Source organism: Haplochromis burtoni, unplaced genomic scaffold (assembly GCF_018398535.1).
Source record: "Haplochromis burtoni strain Fernald_Lab_line unplaced genomic scaffold, NCSU_Asbu1 Contig_114, whole genome shotgun sequence".
Taxonomy (NCBI): Eukaryota; Metazoa; Chordata; class Actinopteri; order Cichliformes; family Cichlidae; genus Haplochromis; species Haplochromis burtoni.
This window is the reverse complement of record NW_024582475.1, coordinates 1,437,968-1,455,959: the sequence shown is the minus strand read 5'-3', so window position 1 is coordinate 1,455,959 and position 17,992 is coordinate 1,437,968. Positions and strand designations below refer to the sequence as shown.

At 40.7% G+C, this 17,992-nt stretch overlaps 2 protein-coding genes across 5 annotated transcripts; both read left to right on the top strand.

Annotated features, from left to right (window-relative positions):
• Positions 1-8,147: 8,147 nt before the first annotated feature.
• commd4 (COMM domain containing 4) lies at positions 8,148-15,361 on the top strand. Its single transcript, XM_005928770.2, has 9 exons — positions 8,148-8,295; positions 8,552-8,623; positions 8,730-8,795; positions 8,893-8,932; positions 11,040-11,159; positions 12,333-12,413; positions 12,516-12,692; positions 12,786-13,749; positions 15,295-15,361. The coding sequence occupies exons 1-8, from the start codon at positions 8,293-8,295 to the stop codon at positions 12,824-12,826; spliced, it is 600 nt and encodes a 199-aa protein (XP_005928832.1). The 5' UTR covers positions 8,148-8,292; the 3' UTR covers positions 12,827-13,749; positions 15,295-15,361.
• neil1 (nei-like DNA glycosylase 1) lies at positions 13,617-17,992 on the top strand. 4 transcript variants are annotated; one of them, XM_014335649.2, is made up of 10 exons: positions 13,617-13,749; positions 14,138-14,622; positions 14,710-14,829; positions 15,295-15,400; positions 16,713-16,806; positions 16,880-17,001; positions 17,084-17,111; positions 17,193-17,263; positions 17,587-17,782; positions 17,867-17,992. In XM_014335649.2, the coding sequence occupies exons 2-10, from the start codon at positions 14,168-14,170 to the stop codon at positions 17,899-17,901; spliced, it is 1,227 nt and encodes a 408-aa protein (XP_014191135.1). In that variant the 5' UTR covers positions 13,617-13,749; positions 14,138-14,167; the 3' UTR covers positions 17,902-17,992. The 4 variants fall into 4 exon arrangements, with proteins under 4 accessions (XP_014191135.1, XP_014191133.1, XP_014191134.1 ...); XM_014335647.2 differs by having other exon boundaries at positions 16,710-16,806; XM_014335648.2 differs by having other exon boundaries at positions 13,618-13,749; positions 14,144-14,622; positions 16,710-16,806.

Below are 17,992 nucleotides of genomic sequence, written 5' to 3'. Positions count from 1 at the left end.
CTCACCAAGGAGGCGCCCAGGAGTCCTTGTCCCTTGTCAGATGCTCAAACCATCTCAACTGGCTCCTTTTGATGTGATGGAGCAGCGGCTGTAGTCTGAGCCCCTCCCGGATGGCAGGGCATCTCTAATGCTGGGCTTACACTGTTTTGAGCCGATTTTTGAGCCCAATTTTGGCCTTCATCGTGCAGTATACGTGGGGTAACGAGAAGCGATTAACACCTCACGACCAGCTCCCGATCATCAATCGCTTGGTCGTGAGGATTTCAAACACGACCGTCGTGAGGGTGTCGCCGCAGCCGCTCACACTGCGCACGCGCAAACACATAAACGTCGGTGAAAAAGTGCAGTGCAGCGTGTGAACTGGACACAAGCGATGGAGGCACAACTTGTAGAACTTTGGCAAGCTCATCCGAGCCTTTTTTTGATGTGGCCTCACAAAATCATCACGACCACAACAACCGTGAAAATAGTTTTATTTACATTGCTGCTCAATCACAGCTGCCTGATCAATGTTTTTCATTAGCAATTTAGCAAAGGTGATGATGGTGGTGTGTGTGTGTCTGTGTGAGTGAAAGAGTGAATGAATAGTGGCATTGTAAAGCACTTTGGGTGCTTTGAAAAGCGCTATATAAATCCAATCCATTATTATTATTATTATTATTATTAAAGACAGAGAGGGAGCGAGCGACAGATTTTTTGTTATAACCTTCATTTTATGGACGCACAGTGTGAGCAATCGGGTCGCATCAGAGCATCGGACCGTGTAGTGTGAGACCCTGAATCGTGACCTACGAACTTCTAACCTCTGCGAGTCAATCGTTTGAGCAGGAGCTGCAAAAATCGCACAGTGTCTGCCCAGCTTAAGGGAGAGGCCAGCCACCCTTTGGAGGAAGCCCATTTCCAGCGCTTTTATCCGCGATCTCGTTCTTTCGGTCACTACCCAAATATAAATAGTAAATGGTAAATGGCCTGTATTTATATAGCGCTTTACTAGTCCCTAAGGACCCCAAAGCGCTTTACATATCCAGTCATCCACCCATTGGTGATGGCAAGCTACATTGTAGCCACAGCCACCCTGGGGCGCACTGACAGAGGCGAGGCTGCCGGACACTGGCGCCACCGGGCCCTCTGACCACCACCAGTAGGCAACGGGTGAAGTGTCTTGCCCAAGGACACAACGACCGAGACTGTCCAAGCCGGGGCTCGAACCGGCAACCTTCCGATTACAAGGCGAACTCCCAACTCTTGAGCCACAATCGCTCAGTAAAGACATCAGGATAGATAGCAAAAAATAAAAGATATACAGTCTAGAGGAACATATACAAACTAAAGTAATATATACAAAACAACCACTTTGCTTACAAGCAAAGTGGTTGGAAGCACTTCAAAGGGACTTATGCGAGAGGCCTGAGTGATGAGGGTTACTCAGACCAGATTGGTGAGGTGGGCAGCGGTGGGTGTGGGGAGTGTTTGTTTATAGTCACAATGGCCCACCGGGAAAAGCTGTTAGTCAGTCTGGAGGTGTGGAATCTGAGTGACCTGAGGCGGTGACCAGAGGGCAGCGGGTCACACAGGTGGTATGCTGGGTGCAAGGGGTAGCCTGCGATGGGTCTGGTTTTTCTGAGACAGGTGGAAATGATAATGGCCTATAGGGGTCGCAGAGGGCAGCCAATAATTTTTTTGGGTGGTGTTGACTACCCTCTGTGCAGGCTTCCTGTAAGCAGTAGTGGCCCCTGCATACCAAACACCCAGGCAGTAGGAGAACACACTCTCCACTACTCCTTATATTTTAATGTTAAATCAAATACTTGCTGGGACCAACAGAGGTAGTAGATAGTGCAGTGTTGTAAGCAAGGAGGTTTTATACTGAAACTGATTGGTTGATGTTCAGTTTTTAGAGGTACATTTTAAAATGTTTTTTCTGCCTTTGCAAACTACACCTCTACCACCATCTCTGCAGAATTACCCCACACATTTTAATTAGGTGGTCCTTTTTGGAGTCTCTGGGTGGGTTTGCTCTCACTGGTTCCACAGACTAAAAACCAGCAATTAACTTGGAAGTGCAAAGGGGAAAGCAAAATATCCTTTTAGAGTTCCTTAAAGTGTAAAAATAAGAAACAATGTAGAAAAATATCAAGAAAAACAAAAGTTACATCTGGCAGATCCTTTGAAACAGGAGAAAGGGCACAGTTAAATAGTTATTTTTGTATTTAATGTGGCCTAAAAGCTGTTTAAAGAATCATGTGTTTAAGTGTGAGGCAGGTTTTCCAGCTGTGGTATTTCTATATTTGCTTTTCAAGATGACCATGTGTCTTTTTCCAACATAACAACTTGAAGCTGCAGTTTTTTTTTCGTTCTATCATTGTGGCTTTTTTTCTGTACCGGAACACAAACAAGATGCTTTATTGCATACGAACACATCCTTTTTTACATTTTCCAAATAAACTTATTTGTCTGAAATTGTAAATCTAACTTGTGGTTCCCTGAAGGGTGTCTCACAATAAAGCCCTGTGTTCAAAATGTCACCAACTCACTCATAGTTTTATTATATTCATATGCACAGAAAGAGGAGTTAGAGATTACACAGAGTATTGAGCTTAACAAGCAACAACATTTATGCCCCTTTCTGCAACGAAGCTCAGTTTTTAATCAGGTGGACAAACCGCACAGAGATCACAACGAGGGCACTGGGAAAACCTTCCACATTTCACTAATATTCACATTTCAGTTACACCCTGAACATTTTTCTCTTTTGTTTTACTGCTGCTTATTGTGTGCATCCATGACTATGTAAATATTTTGCTCAAGTCCTCTTAGCTCTGTAGAGGTTGTCCACAAATGCTGGAGTCTGTGTGATATAAACTGGTCATGCTTGCCGAATGTAGTTACCTTTTTCCTGTTGGTCATTGCAGTCTGGATAATCCACATAATTGTTGCTATAAACCATTGAGGGACTGCCACACAATGAATTTTAAAAACAAGACCATAAAAACTGGCATGAATCCCTGTGTGACCGGGGAGTTTTGGTTTAAAGTATTTAAATGAAACATTAAGAAAATGGATTTACTCAGATTTTGGATGCACAATTTACTGCAAATGTGTGTGAATTTGGCACTGAGAACACATTTTGTGCTAAATGTGGCTCTGCTGTGTTCTGTTAGAAGTGTTCATTTTTGGAATTGGGTGGGGCAGATGTTATCAGTAAGTAATCCAGGAGTGTACAACTCCAGGCTTCAAGGCCGGTGTCCTGCAGGTTTTAGACATCACCCTGGGTAAACACACCTGAATCAAATGATTAGTTCATCACCAGGCCTCTGAAGAACTTCAAGACATGTTGAGGAGGTAATTTGGCCATTTAAATCAGCTGTGTTGGATCAAGGACCCTTGAGGCCTGGAGTTGGACACCCCTGGAATTTTACAATAAGTCCCATCCATTGGCCCTTCAATGCGGTAAAGACATCTTCTTTTTTATTATCTGTTTCTCCTGCTCCTCCTCATCTTTCTTCTTCACCACTGCTTTCTCAACTCAAGATTCATCTTATGAACTGACATCACGGCTCTAACACAAGACAATGTGCATAGATATACTAATTTTTCCAGATATTGCCGTAATTACTTATTGTCAGCAGATTAGACATGTGATCCTCCCATCTACGGACAGCTGACAATCAGCCGGCTAAACCACAACAACAGCTGGTTAAGCTAACATTATGCAAGCTATAATGTTAGGCTCAAGTGTCCTAAAAGTCACACTCTCCCTATACATAAAAGTTACCCTCTGACAAGCAGTTTGATTACATTCTCACATTGTATGAGAGAACATCACAGAACTGGTTCTAAGAGAGTGTGTTGGAGAACTCACTATGACGTTGACATCTCTCTTTCCCAAGCTGTGTTGCCTGTCTGTTTGTAAGAGGTCCATTATTTCCCCTGTGCCTAGAGACTCAGCTGTGAAAGGCATTACCAAGAATGGCTGATTTTATCCCACATTAAGGATTCGGTTGACATTATGTGGATCCACAACAGTATGAGTACACGAAGAGTTTTTTCTGATGCACTATCAGCTGTTATCAACCCTGCTCTAACTCATTTACAAGAAGTACTGTTGGCAGAGAATCATGGGCTTATTTGTCTGATTAGAAACATAAAACATACTGCACAGGAAAAACTCCCTTTTAACAGGAAGAAACCTCCGGCAGAACCAGGCTCAGGGAGTGGCGGCCATCTGCTGCGATCACTTGGGGTGAGATAGGGAAGACAGGATAAAGACATGCTGTGGAAGATAAGATAAGATAAGATAACCTTTATTAGTCCAACACGTGGGAAATTTATTTTGTCACAGCAGGAAGTGGACAGTGCAAAAGTTATGACGCAAAAATTAGAATACAACGCAAAAATTTGAATACAATAAGAATAAATACAGTACACAGCTGTACAGAATAGAATAAAATAATATACTATATACAGTAGAATAAAATAGAATAAAAATATACAATAAGATAAAAATAGAATACGAATGCTATATACAACTGAGTAAAAATACAACGATGCCAGAAAAGATTATTGCACTTAGTGTTATTGCACATGTGTGGATGTGTGTGTTTGTTCAGTTAAAGTCTTTGTTGTGGAGTCTGACAGCAGTGGGGAGGAAAGACCTGAGAGAGAGACAGAGATTAAAACAAGTATGATTCAATGCAGAGAGGTCTGTTAACACATAGTGAGTGAGAAAGGTGACAGAAAAGTCTGGGCTCGGGAGAACCCGAGTGCCCTGGAGGGACTTTCCCTGCCGGATACACGATGGACGGGTGGCAGAGGATCGTGTGCCTGGCGGGACTGTCGATCGAGGACGCTGAAGATATCTACCTATTCGGAACCATGAAAGTCTCTGATCGGAGCTGGCTTGGCCCTGGCTTATCGGAGAATTAAGAGAGCGGAACCGGCTGTTCAAACCCCCACAAGGCTGCCCGCTGGGATTGGAACGACAGGTGCGACTTCTCAGAAAGGGCTCACTGAAGGCAGCATGGTTAAGAGCTTGGAGGCGCTTACGACTGCAGTGAATGCTCAGAATAACACCTTTGAGCGTATGTATGTTGGATTACATCAGGAAAGAATCAACTCAGAACAACATCTCTGGGCGGAGCTGGATTACACCTCGGATCAGTTGGCTGCGGTCGTGAGGTCTCAGAATCTGCTATGTGAGCAAAAAGAGTGACAAGACCACAGAATCGACGGCTAATAACATCACGGAGAAGCTCGCAGCTATTAACGGGAGACTGAGAGACCAGTGTCGGAGTGTTAAAAAACAGCTTGAAATTCTCAATTACCATCATAACCGGCTACCCCTTCGGCGCCACTGGCTCAAGGCTGGAGCCGAACAACAACTCCCTGATAACGACTGTGTTGAGTCTGTTCCTTCCCATTCCCTACAAGGCCACCTGGGTTGGCTGGAAGACTGTTTACTTAGCCTGGCAGGGCGAAGGACACTGTCTCAGCTGAACTATGGACACGCACACACATACATATACTGATACTGATAAGCACTCACTGACGCATCACCCTCCCTACCCCGGATCCAACGCCACCTCCAACGCTTACCTCCCCCATGATGTGGACATCGGGTCAGCTGGAGGCGCAGTCGAAAGATTGCAGCGGTCCCAGATCAGATGTACACACTGGAACTCTTTCCCATGTTGCTTGTCTGTGTTTATTGTGTTATGGTGTGTTGATACCTGTGCATTCCTGTATTATCCTTTTGTGTTGCACATTTCAATGTTTTTTTTCCTCGCTACCTGGCCTGACCTGTCTCCCCAATGTGATGTTTGTATTGTATGTACGGTCGGCAAGGTCTGTCATCTCGGTTGTGGGCAAAAGACCTGCAACTGACAAATAAAGGCTATCTCATCTCATCTCATCTCATCTCATCTCAAAAGGAAAAACTCAAATGCATCATGGGAATCCCCCGGCAGCCTATCGTCTATTGCAGCATAACTAAGGGAGGATTCAGGGTCACCTGGTCCAGCCCTAACTATATGCTTTAGCAAAAAGGAAAGTTTTAAGCCTAATCTTGAAAGTAGAGATAGTGTCTGTCTCCTGAATCCAAACTGGAAGCTGGTTCCACAGAAGAGGGGCCTGAAAACTGAAGGCTCTGCCTCCCATTCTACTTTTAAATACTCTAGGAACAACAAGTAGGCCTGCAGTGCGAGAGCGAAGTGCTCTAATGGGTGATATGGTACTACAAGGTCATTAAGATAAGATGGGGCCTGATTATTTAAGACCTTGTATGTGAGGAGCAGGATTTTGAATTCAGGATTTTTGGACATCCTGATAATGATTACAGTGTCCAGCCTAGAAGTAATAAATGCGTGAACTAGTTTTTCAGCATCACTCTGAGACAGGATATTTCTCATTTCAGGAGGTTTGCAGATGACACAGCTATTGCTTATCTTATCTCCAACAAGTCTAGAATAGAATAGTCCTTTAATTGTCCCACAAGGGGAAATTTGGCTGCAACAGCAGCAAAAAAAACACATATACAAACAGAACAGGACACGGAACCGAAACACACACAGTTTTCACAGAAATATTTTTTTATATCATTATATCATGGACAATAGTAACAAAAACAAAGTACTGTACAGAGTCTATCTAAAGGAGAGAGATGGAAGAACTTGTTCTTGATCAGTGGGGTGAAGATGAAAGAGATGGTGGTGAATTTTAGGACGGGCTCACATGCCTCATTCCCTCCTTAGAGCAGAAGCTGTGGAGTTGGTGACCACAGTCAACTACCTGTGTACGCATATGTCCAACAATTACTCACAAATACAGACAATATTATTAAGCTCACCAATGCTGGTGAGGCTGAAGCAGGATGTCATCGGTGCAGCTCTACTTTCTTTGTTAGATTGTGTGGTTGAAAGCATCCTAAACTCCTCTATGATTAGAAACTGCGTAAGCCAATAAGAAAGTGCTGCAAAGAGTGGTTTAATCTGCCCCCCCCCAAAGAAGGCTGCGTAGCCTCACACCTGTACAACAAGGCTGAGGTGCAGCTTTTTCCATGAGGCTGTGAGGTTAATGAACTTGGAACGAAAAAGAAAGACAGAGAAATTGTCCAGGGAGAAGAACTGTGCTGATGAAGATGTTCAGACAGGTAGAGATGAACATGAAGGTGTGCGTCATAACTTTATGAGGGTGGCATAGAAATCAAATAGGGTGGCAAAATCAAAGCCTTTTTAAACACATGTGCAGGTGTTACATATGGTTAAATTGATTCAAATGCAGTAAGTATAAACATGTTTCATATAAATATAGTCTGTAAGTTAATTATTTTCTGTAGCCCACATAATTAAACTTTTCAGTTACACTATACATTTTGATTTTCTGTAATGTACAACCTCCATAATAAATACAAACGGCATATCTGTCTGTCTGTCTGTCTGTCTGTCTGTCTACGTACCTATACGTACATATACGTATATGTATGTGTACCTATATGTATGTATACGTGTGTAGATATATGTAGAGATATATAGATATCGTGATTCCGAATTTACTGGCCTGTCATTAAAATTATCAAACCTTGAAGTCCACTCAACACAAGCTGAAATACAGAATCAACGTGGCTGCAGCTTGTTGCTATGTCAGCTTAATCGCATGCTGGTCATGTGATTTGGAGGTGTGGCACACAGAGTGATAATGACACTCACCTTCATTCCATCTTCAAACTGTTAATGCTATTTTATCTTAATAAATGGCACCATCATATCGTTAGCTTCATAGCATAAGTGCCTAAGTCATTTTTTTGTGTTTTGTGTTTCAGACGGACAGGATGATGCAGCAGTGGTAGGGGAGTAAAGTTAGGCAAAAATCTCAATTTGACCAAAAAATGACTTAGGCACTTATGCTATGAAGCTAACGATATGCGAAATTAGGGTGCCACGTGCCACCCCATTCCACCCCATTCCACATGTATGAATATGTGATCAGTTATAGCTGACTAATTTATGTTAACTGTGCACGCTTACGTGCTCTACCATGCGCATGCACGTCACCTGCGTGTACTTTATGATATAGTACTAAACCTCTGATTAAATGAAAAAATAAATGCGGACCTTACATCTAACCCACACTAAACTGTCTAACTCAGAAAGAGAGAGAATGGGAGAGTGAGAACAACCTGCAAAAAAAGGAGGAACAAGGGTGCTGCAGCCAGACCGTCACGTGACCTAAGACGTCGTCCAATTAGATGCAAAGAAAAAAAACTCGTCTTCCGGTTGTCTTCCTTCTTCAACAACCATGGTAAGCTCGTTCGCTCTTTATCTCATTATTTAATGCTGTCTAATTCATTGATAATTCTGTGAAATTGTCCGATTATATAGTCGCTTTACGTATTAACGCAATGACGGATAATTTACCTCAAAGGCGTCGAGGTTTAGTGCTGCTGCTAGTTAGCAAGCAGGCTAAGCCAGTAGCCCATTTTTCGAGCCTTCTGTGACTGTAAATACTGTAGTTTTTGCACAGTGTATGAACTTATGAGTGACCCTCTTTGTCCTAGCGGTTCCGTTTCTGTGGAGACTTAGACTGCCCAGATTGGGTACTTGCCGAAATCAGCACGTTAGCAAAAATTGTGAGTAAAAGAAACCATAAGAGATAAAGTTGTTACTGGCACCAGTTTATTGATTTAAAAAAATTTTTTTATAACGAATATATTTTCTATTCCATTAATGTAACAGTCAAGTGTCAAGATGAAGCTACTTTGTGCTCAAGTGCTGAAGGATTTGCTTGGAGAGGGCATTGATGTAAGTTGTTGGACATTTCTACAGGCTCGTCATATGTAGACTGTAGTTTTGAAACACACACACATCTGTGGTGTCTTCTCTCTTGCTTCATTTACAGTATGAAAAAGTCGGAAAGCTTACTGCAGATGCAAAGTTTGGTAAGTGTCTCTTGTGTTGTTTCTCTGAGAGAGATGCAACAATTACATTTCAAGGCGCTTAACATTTCTGTCTGCAGACATATGACTGGCTCTTTCTATTTAGATTCAAGATTCTAGAAGTTCCAACTTTATATTTTTATAATATTTGATCTTCGTGCATTTGATCAATCATAACATCTGCCTATCCTAACTGACCAGTAACCCTCCCTGTGGGAATACAAGTATTTGTTCACTTTATTCATTATTGTTGTTATTATTATTATTATTATTATTATTATTATTATTATTATTTATATTTATGTATTAACTGTAAAGATGTGTAATTACTATGTAAGATAATGTACTTAAAATGTGAAAATATGTACTTAAAGTATGAAAATATATAAAAAAGATATGTATATAAAATCTCCAAACTATGGATCACAACATTTTTAGGCAAATCTGGCATGATCGATCAGATAATGTTACATGTATTTGATGGTTTGAGATGGAAATTATTTATTTATTTATTTTTGTTAATGACGCAACATTTAACTGTTGTGGTAGTTAGGGGGGAATGATGGCTGGGGGTGGAGCTGGTTTGATTGCAGAGGCCAACCAAATGGCCTCTGCAGTTACTATGTAAGTTAATCTCTCATTTGAATCAGTTAGCTTGTTGAGTTCTATTATTTTGTTAAACACTATTTATAACTAGCGTTTCATTAAGTTGACTTTTTTATGAGCCCACTTATTTCTTAAAATAGTGTTAAAGCAACTCCAAAACGACACAGCAGACACAGTATTTGTGCAATAAACCATTGTTTGTGGAAAGCAATCTTGACCGATGGCTATTGTTTGAGCTTCCCTGGACAGGTCTAGCTACTCTGCCACTAACTCAGACTCCTCTCTCCGCACACCCTCCCAAGATGCTAACGCATAAAATACAGGAGAGACCTAATTAGGTGATCACTGCCAGCCAGCCTCCTGTGGCACTGCCCCCTGATATTGCTGCATCACCCCTACCTTGCAACTGTTGCAAACCACACCCTGTCCGTACAAGCTTATTTCCATGAATGTGTATTTTTGATATTATTTTGAATCTTTTTGGGGGAGATATTGTAACCCAGATTTTGTAAATTACACATGTGCCTCTAAGTCTTTGGCTGCTTGGTCCTTGATAAAAAGGTTTTGTGACTATGCCTGTTAAAAAGCAGTAATCCTACCTCATTTAAATTTGAACATTGTCAGGTTCAGCTTCAGGTTAATTTCTCTGGAAGTAGTGCTGTGCAGCTTCTAACACTGTCTAAAAAAGCAGCAAAGTCCACCATATTAAAATATTGAATATTTTCTTAAACCTTAATTTCATATTTGAGAAGAGTACAAAGCTACAAAAAACAAACAAATCTGGTTGCTGGCCTGAAGCTGGTCTTGTTGGTGTGGAAATGAAGTTCTGAGCTTTCATAGTGTTGTTAGTAGTTGCTAAAAGGCATGATAGCACAACCCTGAGTTCACATCATTTGTGGTGAGTTTTCTTCTTCTGGGCCCTGAGAACATTACAGTAGAATAGTGTCTTAACAGTTTAAACATTTGGGGGTTGAATTCAGTGGCCAGGCCTCATTCTCATTCATTCTGTCGTTTGTGCTCCTGACTTGACGTGTGACCTTTGAGCTTGGAGCCTGCATGTTTTTTCTGTTGACACCGCTGATTAGACACATGGTAGTAGCCAGAGACCCAGATCGCATGACAAGTGATGATCTTGATGATAACAAATGGGTCAGTTTGACACAAGTCTGTTTTCTCACTGTGCCACTTTGTAGTTTATCATGAATGAGTGGCTGGACAGGTGAGTTATTAGAACAGGACTTCATGAAAGTCATTAAAACATAGCAAGAGCACTCAAAGGGGTTCATAAGTGCACAAGAATTGGCTTTAAAGCATTAAAATTCTTTTTTTATGGAAGAACAGAAATTGGTGATTACACATTGTAAATGCACTAAGTTGTGCGGCATTCCTGGTCTATCTAATTTGCCTTACACATAAGTCTTTAACACTGTTCAACTTAAATTTTTTTTTTTTTTTTACAATTTCTGTCAGATAAGCTGTTTTGTGTCAATCAACCATTTTGCAGAGAGCGGAGACATCAAAGCTAGTGTGGCAGTGCTCAGCTTTATTTTCTCCAGTGCAGCGAAGCATGATGTTGACAGTGAATCTCTATCCAGTGAGCTACAACAGCTTGGCCTGCCTAAAGGTAAGCCTGTGTGTTTGTGTCCAAAGGTTGGTGTAAAAATAAATGCAGTCTACAACTTGATATGCACCAATCTGTTCTCATGCCTGAATCTTTGCCAAGAGCAAGGACAGCCAAACTTTCTAACAAAAACACAAGTGACTAGTTTAATCTAATATCCTGGGGAAATGTCTCACATGGGGATAATGTGGAACAAGAGCAGCTAAATGCAGAGTTTATGTTACAGGATTTTAATATTTTATTTCTAGAGTATGAGCACAGAAGTATAATAGAGGAAGGATTTTAGAAACTCCTGTATTGCATTAGTTCAAAATGATTTATTGTGTTTTTTAACAAATGTCCTCAGGATGATGTCAGAGGATATTATAGCTATTAAATGGGTGTGTAAGGGATCATTTTTGCCAAGTGAAACTGGTATACTGAAAAATGAGAAGCTGTAATGTATTTCTGTAATTATTATTTTTTTTAACGTGTGCATGTGTATGAATGCATGCTGATTGTTATCATTGTTTTTCATATTGTGAATTGATTTTTGACTTAGTGGAAAACTGTCTTTGGTTCACTAACATGGACAGTAAAGTTATTCTGTTCTATTGTTTCCTATTCATGGCCTGTTGTGTTGGTTCTTTCCTTTTTAACTACATTCTATGAATGTGGATTGACAATAAAAGAAAAAAGCAGTACATCATGAACAACAAAGGCAATGCTGATTTACAGACTGGGTGGTGCATTGCTGTATCAACAACTCTATAAAAGTGGTGTTAACACATTTGCCTTACACATGGACAATCCCTCTTTTGAGGTTGAGTGGAGACACAAGCTAGCACGCTTCCAGTGGTCCCTCCCTGCATAAACCACAGCTTTGTGTCAGGAAGGCCATCTGTGCCACATCAGTCCACCCTTTGGAAAATAAGAAGCCCAAAGTTTCACCATGATTTTTGTGTGTTTCATTATAAATAAAAATGACAGATGGCTTTCTGCCTGAGATTTTGAGATTGTATGTTATGTTTCAGAAATAGTAAAAGGTTTATTTTATTTGATAAATATGAAATACTTCTAAGGACTTTGTAACTGTTAGATTTTCTTTTTAGTCGTCTGGTAATGCATAATTAGTTCTTCAGCTAATCGTCAGCTGAAACACTCAAATTATTTTTTTTCTACTCAATATTTCTTTAGAGCACACTACAGGGCTGTGCAAGTCCTACGAAGACAAGCATGTTGCACTGCGGGAGAAATTAAGAGAGACAAGCCTGAGATGTAAGTATTTCTGCCCTTCCTATTCAAGAAAGAAGAGAAAATTAATGATGGCTGCTGCTGGGAAGTTGATGACTGAGCACTGGCATTCTGCTTTGTGATCAGTGGGTCGACTGGACTCTGTTTCTTGGCGAGTGGACTACACTTTGAGCTCCAGTGAACTGAGGGAGGTGAATCAACCAACAATTCAACTTAAACTGCAGAGGCAAGGAGCAGAATCAGGTGCCCCAGAGACAACTGTGGTGTCTGTTTCTGCTGACAAGTTCAGAGTGCTGCTTGCTGGTAAGTTCAGTATCTTTTAAAATACTTCCCTTTTTGTTGTCTTTTAATTTGCCAGACCTGTGATGTTATTTTTTTGTCTCTGTACTTTTTCAGAGCTCAAACAAGCCCAGGTTCTAATGAACTCACTACAATGAACAACAGACGTGACTTTCTGAAAATCGACGATAATGATGATTAACTGCCTAAAGTGCCATACTTACAAGTTGTACAGTGTTATGTATTCTTCCTAAAAAAATGTAATTCCTTGTGTCTCTCAACTGATATTTAGTTGTATTTTTCTACCATTTTAGTAAAAATTAGTAGAAATGTGTCCAGATTGTGTGATATTTGTTACTGAAGTAAAAAAATAATGATCATTGTTTAAAAAAGATGTTGCTTGTATCACTCAACACATTTAATTATGTTAATTATTTGTGTTTTACCTCTGTATGCTTATAAATAAAAACAATGTAAAACGTATCCGTCAAAAAGTGATGGCCAAAAAGAACTGGATTGATTATAATGTAGGTACAATAACACCGAATCCATAAGATACTTGTGACACATATGATTTATTTAATACATAACGCCTCCGTAAATGATGTTGATTATAGCCAATTTAACAATGTGATCAAAGATATTAGACATTTTAAAAAAGTTGGAAATCACTTCCTGGTTTCCGCAGCGCCTACAATTCCCATCATGCATCGGTTTATTTGCTAGGAAACCCAAGTCTAGTATTTTATTTTAGCCGTTTTAAGTGAATAATAACAGCTAAGAATGAAAACCAAACAAACACACGTACACATTAGACCAAAAATAAATAAGAAATTGTGGGTTTTGTCACGGTTGTGCAGGTCTCGCGACATTTTAATGACTGGCGCGTGGTGATTGTACAACTTGTTTTGTAACACTGTTGGTTACGCATGTGATAAAAGCATTGGTCAAACGTTTAGCTGCACGGTATTTCAGCACAAAGACATATCCTCTGTAAATTTATATCAGCAGCTGCTGCCGTGCAGACAGTAAACGCTACAAGCTGATCGCACTTAACGCCGAGCTCCGTTTCCTGGTTTCGGTGAGTTATGTACTTCTAATTTGATAAAGATGCAGCATTGCCATTTTTTTTAACAACATGTTTTGGTTTATGCAAATACACAGAGCAGTATTTTGCTGTGATTGGATTAAGAGCATATTCAGGAGAACCTCAGGTTTGAAGTTTAATGTTAAAGCTTTGAGATTTTTTTAGATGTGCATTGTGTTATTTTTTTTTAACCCCAAAGCTGTATGTAAACATTTACAGTCATGATTGCAAGTGAGAAGGTTTTACCCATACTCCTGCACTCTATAGAGGACACAGGGTTCTGAAACATGCGTTATTTGGAAGTAATGTTATAAGCCTGGAAGTGACATTTTTTGACATAAGCTTTGACCTAATATTTGATGACAAGTTTTATTTCTGGAAGTTTCAGCCCAACCTTATTTGTTCAGCCAAAATGCCCGAGGGACCAGAGCTCCACCTGGCCAGCCTGTATGTGAACAGAATGTGTGAAGGAGTGCTGTTCAGTGGTCCCGTCATAAAGTCAGAGGTCAGCAAGAACCCTGATGTGCCCTTCACCTCTGAGGCCTATTGCATCACAGCTGCTTCCAGAGGGAAGGAAGTGAAGCTCACGCTGACGCCCATAAAGACAGATGAACCAAAACAGCGAGTGAAAGCGGGACAAGTGGAACATCCCATGGACATAGTCTTTCGCTTTGGGATGTCAGGCTATTTCCGCTTCACCAGCGAGGATGAGCTGCCCAAACATGCCCACTTGCGTTTTTATTCCAAAGAGAAGCCCTGCAGAGTACTTAGCTTTGTGGATCCTCGCAGGTTTGGGAGCTGGGAGCCCAACGGGACCTGGCAGCCTAGCAGAGGTCCCTGCGTTATGTTTGAGTACAAAAAATTCAGGTTAGTGATGCTGAGTGTCACTTGCGTCTTCTGCCTCAACGCAATACAGTAGCACGGCCACACTGATCAGTAAAAAAACATTTTCAGGGAGAATGTTGTGACACACGTGTCTGACCGAGCCTTTGACAGACCCATCTGTGAAGTCCTGCTCAATCAGAAGTACTTCAACGGTATTGGAAACTACCTGAGGGCTGAGATCCTTTTCAGGTGATGCGCAAAGACAACATTACATAGATTAGCATGAGGGCCGCACTCATACTGACCTAATTAGACAGTAGCATCTTATGAGGATGTACAGCAAGATCTTTGCACTCGACCGGTAAATTGTTATCTTATCACCAAATCTGAAGTAAGGTGCATATCTCTACCCCTCGAAAGATTTACTCTGCTCTACCATTTTTATTCTGACTGATGTGTAAACATTCATAAAAAAATCATACAGGATTTTTGAAACATTTTAATTTTACTAATACCCATTATACAGATAATTGAAGACCTTAACTACGGCAAATGGATTGTTTCATTAGTGATGACTGAAGGTAGAAACAGTAACAGTGATATCAATGGCTTAACTACACAAGGTTTTGTTGAATCAGAGAGCTAACAAGAGTGTTTTTGTTTCCTAAAAGAAAAGACCTTCAGTACTGTTCTTTCCCTTTTTTTTTTTCCTAGGTCTAACATCCCTCCCTTTGTGGCTGCCAAAACTGTGCTGGAAGGTCTTGGGCCGGACGATTCATGTCAAAATGAGAATCCTATGAAAAATGAGTCAGACACAAAGGTGAAAAAAGTGATTTTTTTTTTACATAACTTTCCCAAACCCTATGGCGTTATTTTTGTGACTCTATTCTGAGCTCACATAAAAAATGTTGCAAGTACAAATGTTGCATTTTGAGGAGAAAATTATTTTGAGCAAAGAAAAGTTTAATTTGAGCGAAGAAAATTCATTGCTGCGTGAAAGAAATGTATTTCAGTGTTTGCTATTATCCATATACACACACAATAACAGCCCTGTTGCCCAGTTGTTGGCATTTGCTGTTGCTCAGATCTCTGCTCTGTGTGTTGACAGGCATCTGCAGACCTGCTCTCAGTGTGTCGCTCCCACTCTCAACATCTCTGCTCCCTGTATGCTCAACTCTTTCTCTACACCAGGGGTGTCGAACTCCAGGCCTCAAGGGCCGGTGTCCTGCAGGTTTTAGATTTCACCCTTAGTCCACACACCTGAATCAAATGATTAGTTCATTACCAGGCCTCTGGAGAACTTCAAGACATTTTGAGGAGGTAATTTAGCCATTTAAATCAGCTGTGTTGGATCAAGGAATCACTAGAACCTGCTGGACACTGGCCCTCGAAGCCTGGAGTCCGACACCTGTGCTCTACACTTTATATATGTGCCACAAAATAAACCAATCACAGACTTGGATGCAAAAATTCTGATAGGCTGTTTTGGTCTCCAATCAGCTCGCTAGCTACTGCATTCCGGAAACACTGTCCAAAGTGTAGCTAAACCCAGTGTAGTGGTTTGTTTTAACCTAGATTAAAAACAAAAATGGTCTTTATATTATATTCTAAAATAAAATAATTAAACATACTAACCAAAAATGATTTTAGCTACACTCTGGACAGTGTTTCTGGAATGCAGTAGCTAGCGAGCTGATTGGAGACCAAAACAGCCAATCAGAATTTCTGTATCCAAGTCTGTGATTGGTTGGTTCTGTGGTACATTTATAATGGTGTAGAGAAAGAGTTGAGTGTGGAGGAAGCAGACATGTTGACAACGGGAGCAACACACTGAGAGCAGGTCTGCAGATGTCTGTCAGCACACAGAGCATCTGAGCCAGAGCAAATGCCAACAACTGGGTGAGAAGGGCTGTTATTGTGTGTGTGTGTGTGTGTATGAATAATAGAAAACAATGAAATGCATTTCTTTCACACAGCAATGAATTTTCTTCGCTCAGAATAATTTTCTCCTCAAAATGCAACATTTTTGCACTTGCAAAATTGTTTCCGTGCACTCAGAATAGAGGGACAAAAATAACGCCATAAAACCCAGACTCTTTCTCACAGTGTCTTTGTTTTATTCTTCTCAGAAGACATCGGTAAGAACAAAAAAGAAACTGATGACACACCAGACGGATGACTTGCTCAGTCTTTGTCATACAGTCCCTCTGGAAGTGGTGAACCTCGGTGGGTAGTCAAGTGTTTACAGTATGAGTTGCTCATGAGATGAACGCAGTGTTTAACAACTCGTGGTTTTTAGGTGGGAAAGGATATGATCCAGCCAGTGGGGACTTCTCCGACTTTGAGGCATGGCTGCAGTGCTACTATGTGGACGGGATGAAAACACTCCGGGACCATAATGGGAGAACAATATGGTTCAGAGTGAGTTTAAAGGAAATGCAACATAACAAAGCCAGATGATTTTATTTGTCACACAATTATGTGTCTACCTTTATAATTTTAGGGGGATCCAGGGCCCATGGCACCAAAAGGTAATGTTCTCAAGAAGTTTAGCAGCTCAGGTGAAATGTACATGAGAATGTCCATTAATTAATTTTTATTTATTTTTTAAGATTCAAAGTCACCCAAGGCAAAAAAGTGGGCAAAGAAAGATGATGACCATGATTACACAAACAAGAAAAAGGTGAGCATGAGCTGTCTTTTGACCAACAGTGAGCTCCATGTTACTGTGCAAGAGTCTTGAGCAAACCCTCACTTTTTTTCTTTAACTTGCTTGCTAAAAGCAAGAGCAACAAGAAAACATCCAAAGAAGAGCTTTGAATGTTCCTCAGGAAGTCTGAAGAACTATTCCTGTAGACTTCTTAAAGAAACAACAAGAAAGCTTGCCTAAGAGAGTTCAGGCTGTGTTGAAGAATAAAGGTGGTCATACCAAAAAAAATAGAAACAAGGGGTGGCTCAAGACATTTGCACAGTCGTTTGTATCCAACATCAGTTTCATCTCACCAGGGGGCCAGAGAAAGGAAAACAAGGATCAAACAGGAAGGTGGGATGAAAACGCCAAAGAAAGAAAAGGATGCAGGTCTAGAGGAAGCTGAATCAAAGAGAAGGAAACTTGGCGAGACGCATGAAGTAAATACACCCCAGCGTGAAACAAGGTCAAATGCACGTAGGAGAAAGACCAGTAGTGTGGGAGTGACTGCAGGTGCGCCCATGAGTAAAAATGAAAATATTTTACCTAGTGGGGAGAAATGAAAACTGATTTATCTCATAGCTGTCCTTGTTGCAGGGTCACAGAGACGAACCATGAGAACGACCAGGTAGGATGGTAAAAGAAGAGGCACCCCCACTTTGGACACTTATGTTTTTATACTATTAAAAATCCTTTTTTATTAATAAAAAAGTTTCTTCAAAA

Coding starts and splice junctions, on each gene's coding strand:
- commd4 (XM_005928770.2), top strand. Junction 8,624..8,729: donor TCAGCACGTTAGCAAAAATT/GTGAGTAAAAGA, acceptor TTAATGTAACAG/TCAAGTGTCAAGATGAAGCT. Junction 8,796..8,892: donor TGCTTGGAGAGGGCATTGAT/GTAAGTTGTTGG, acceptor CTTCATTTACAG/TATGAAAAAGTCGGAAAGCT.
- neil1 (XM_014335647.2), top strand. CDS start 14,168: ATGCCCGAGGGACCAGAGCTCCACCTGGCCAGCCTGTATGTGAACAGA. Junction 16,807..16,879: donor TCTGGAAGTGGTGAACCTCG/GTGGGTAGTCAA, acceptor CGTGGTTTTTAG/GTGGGAAAGGATATGATCCA. Junction 17,002..17,083: donor GGAGAACAATATGGTTCAGA/GTGAGTTTAAAG, acceptor TTATAATTTTAG/GGGGATCCAGGGCCCATGGC.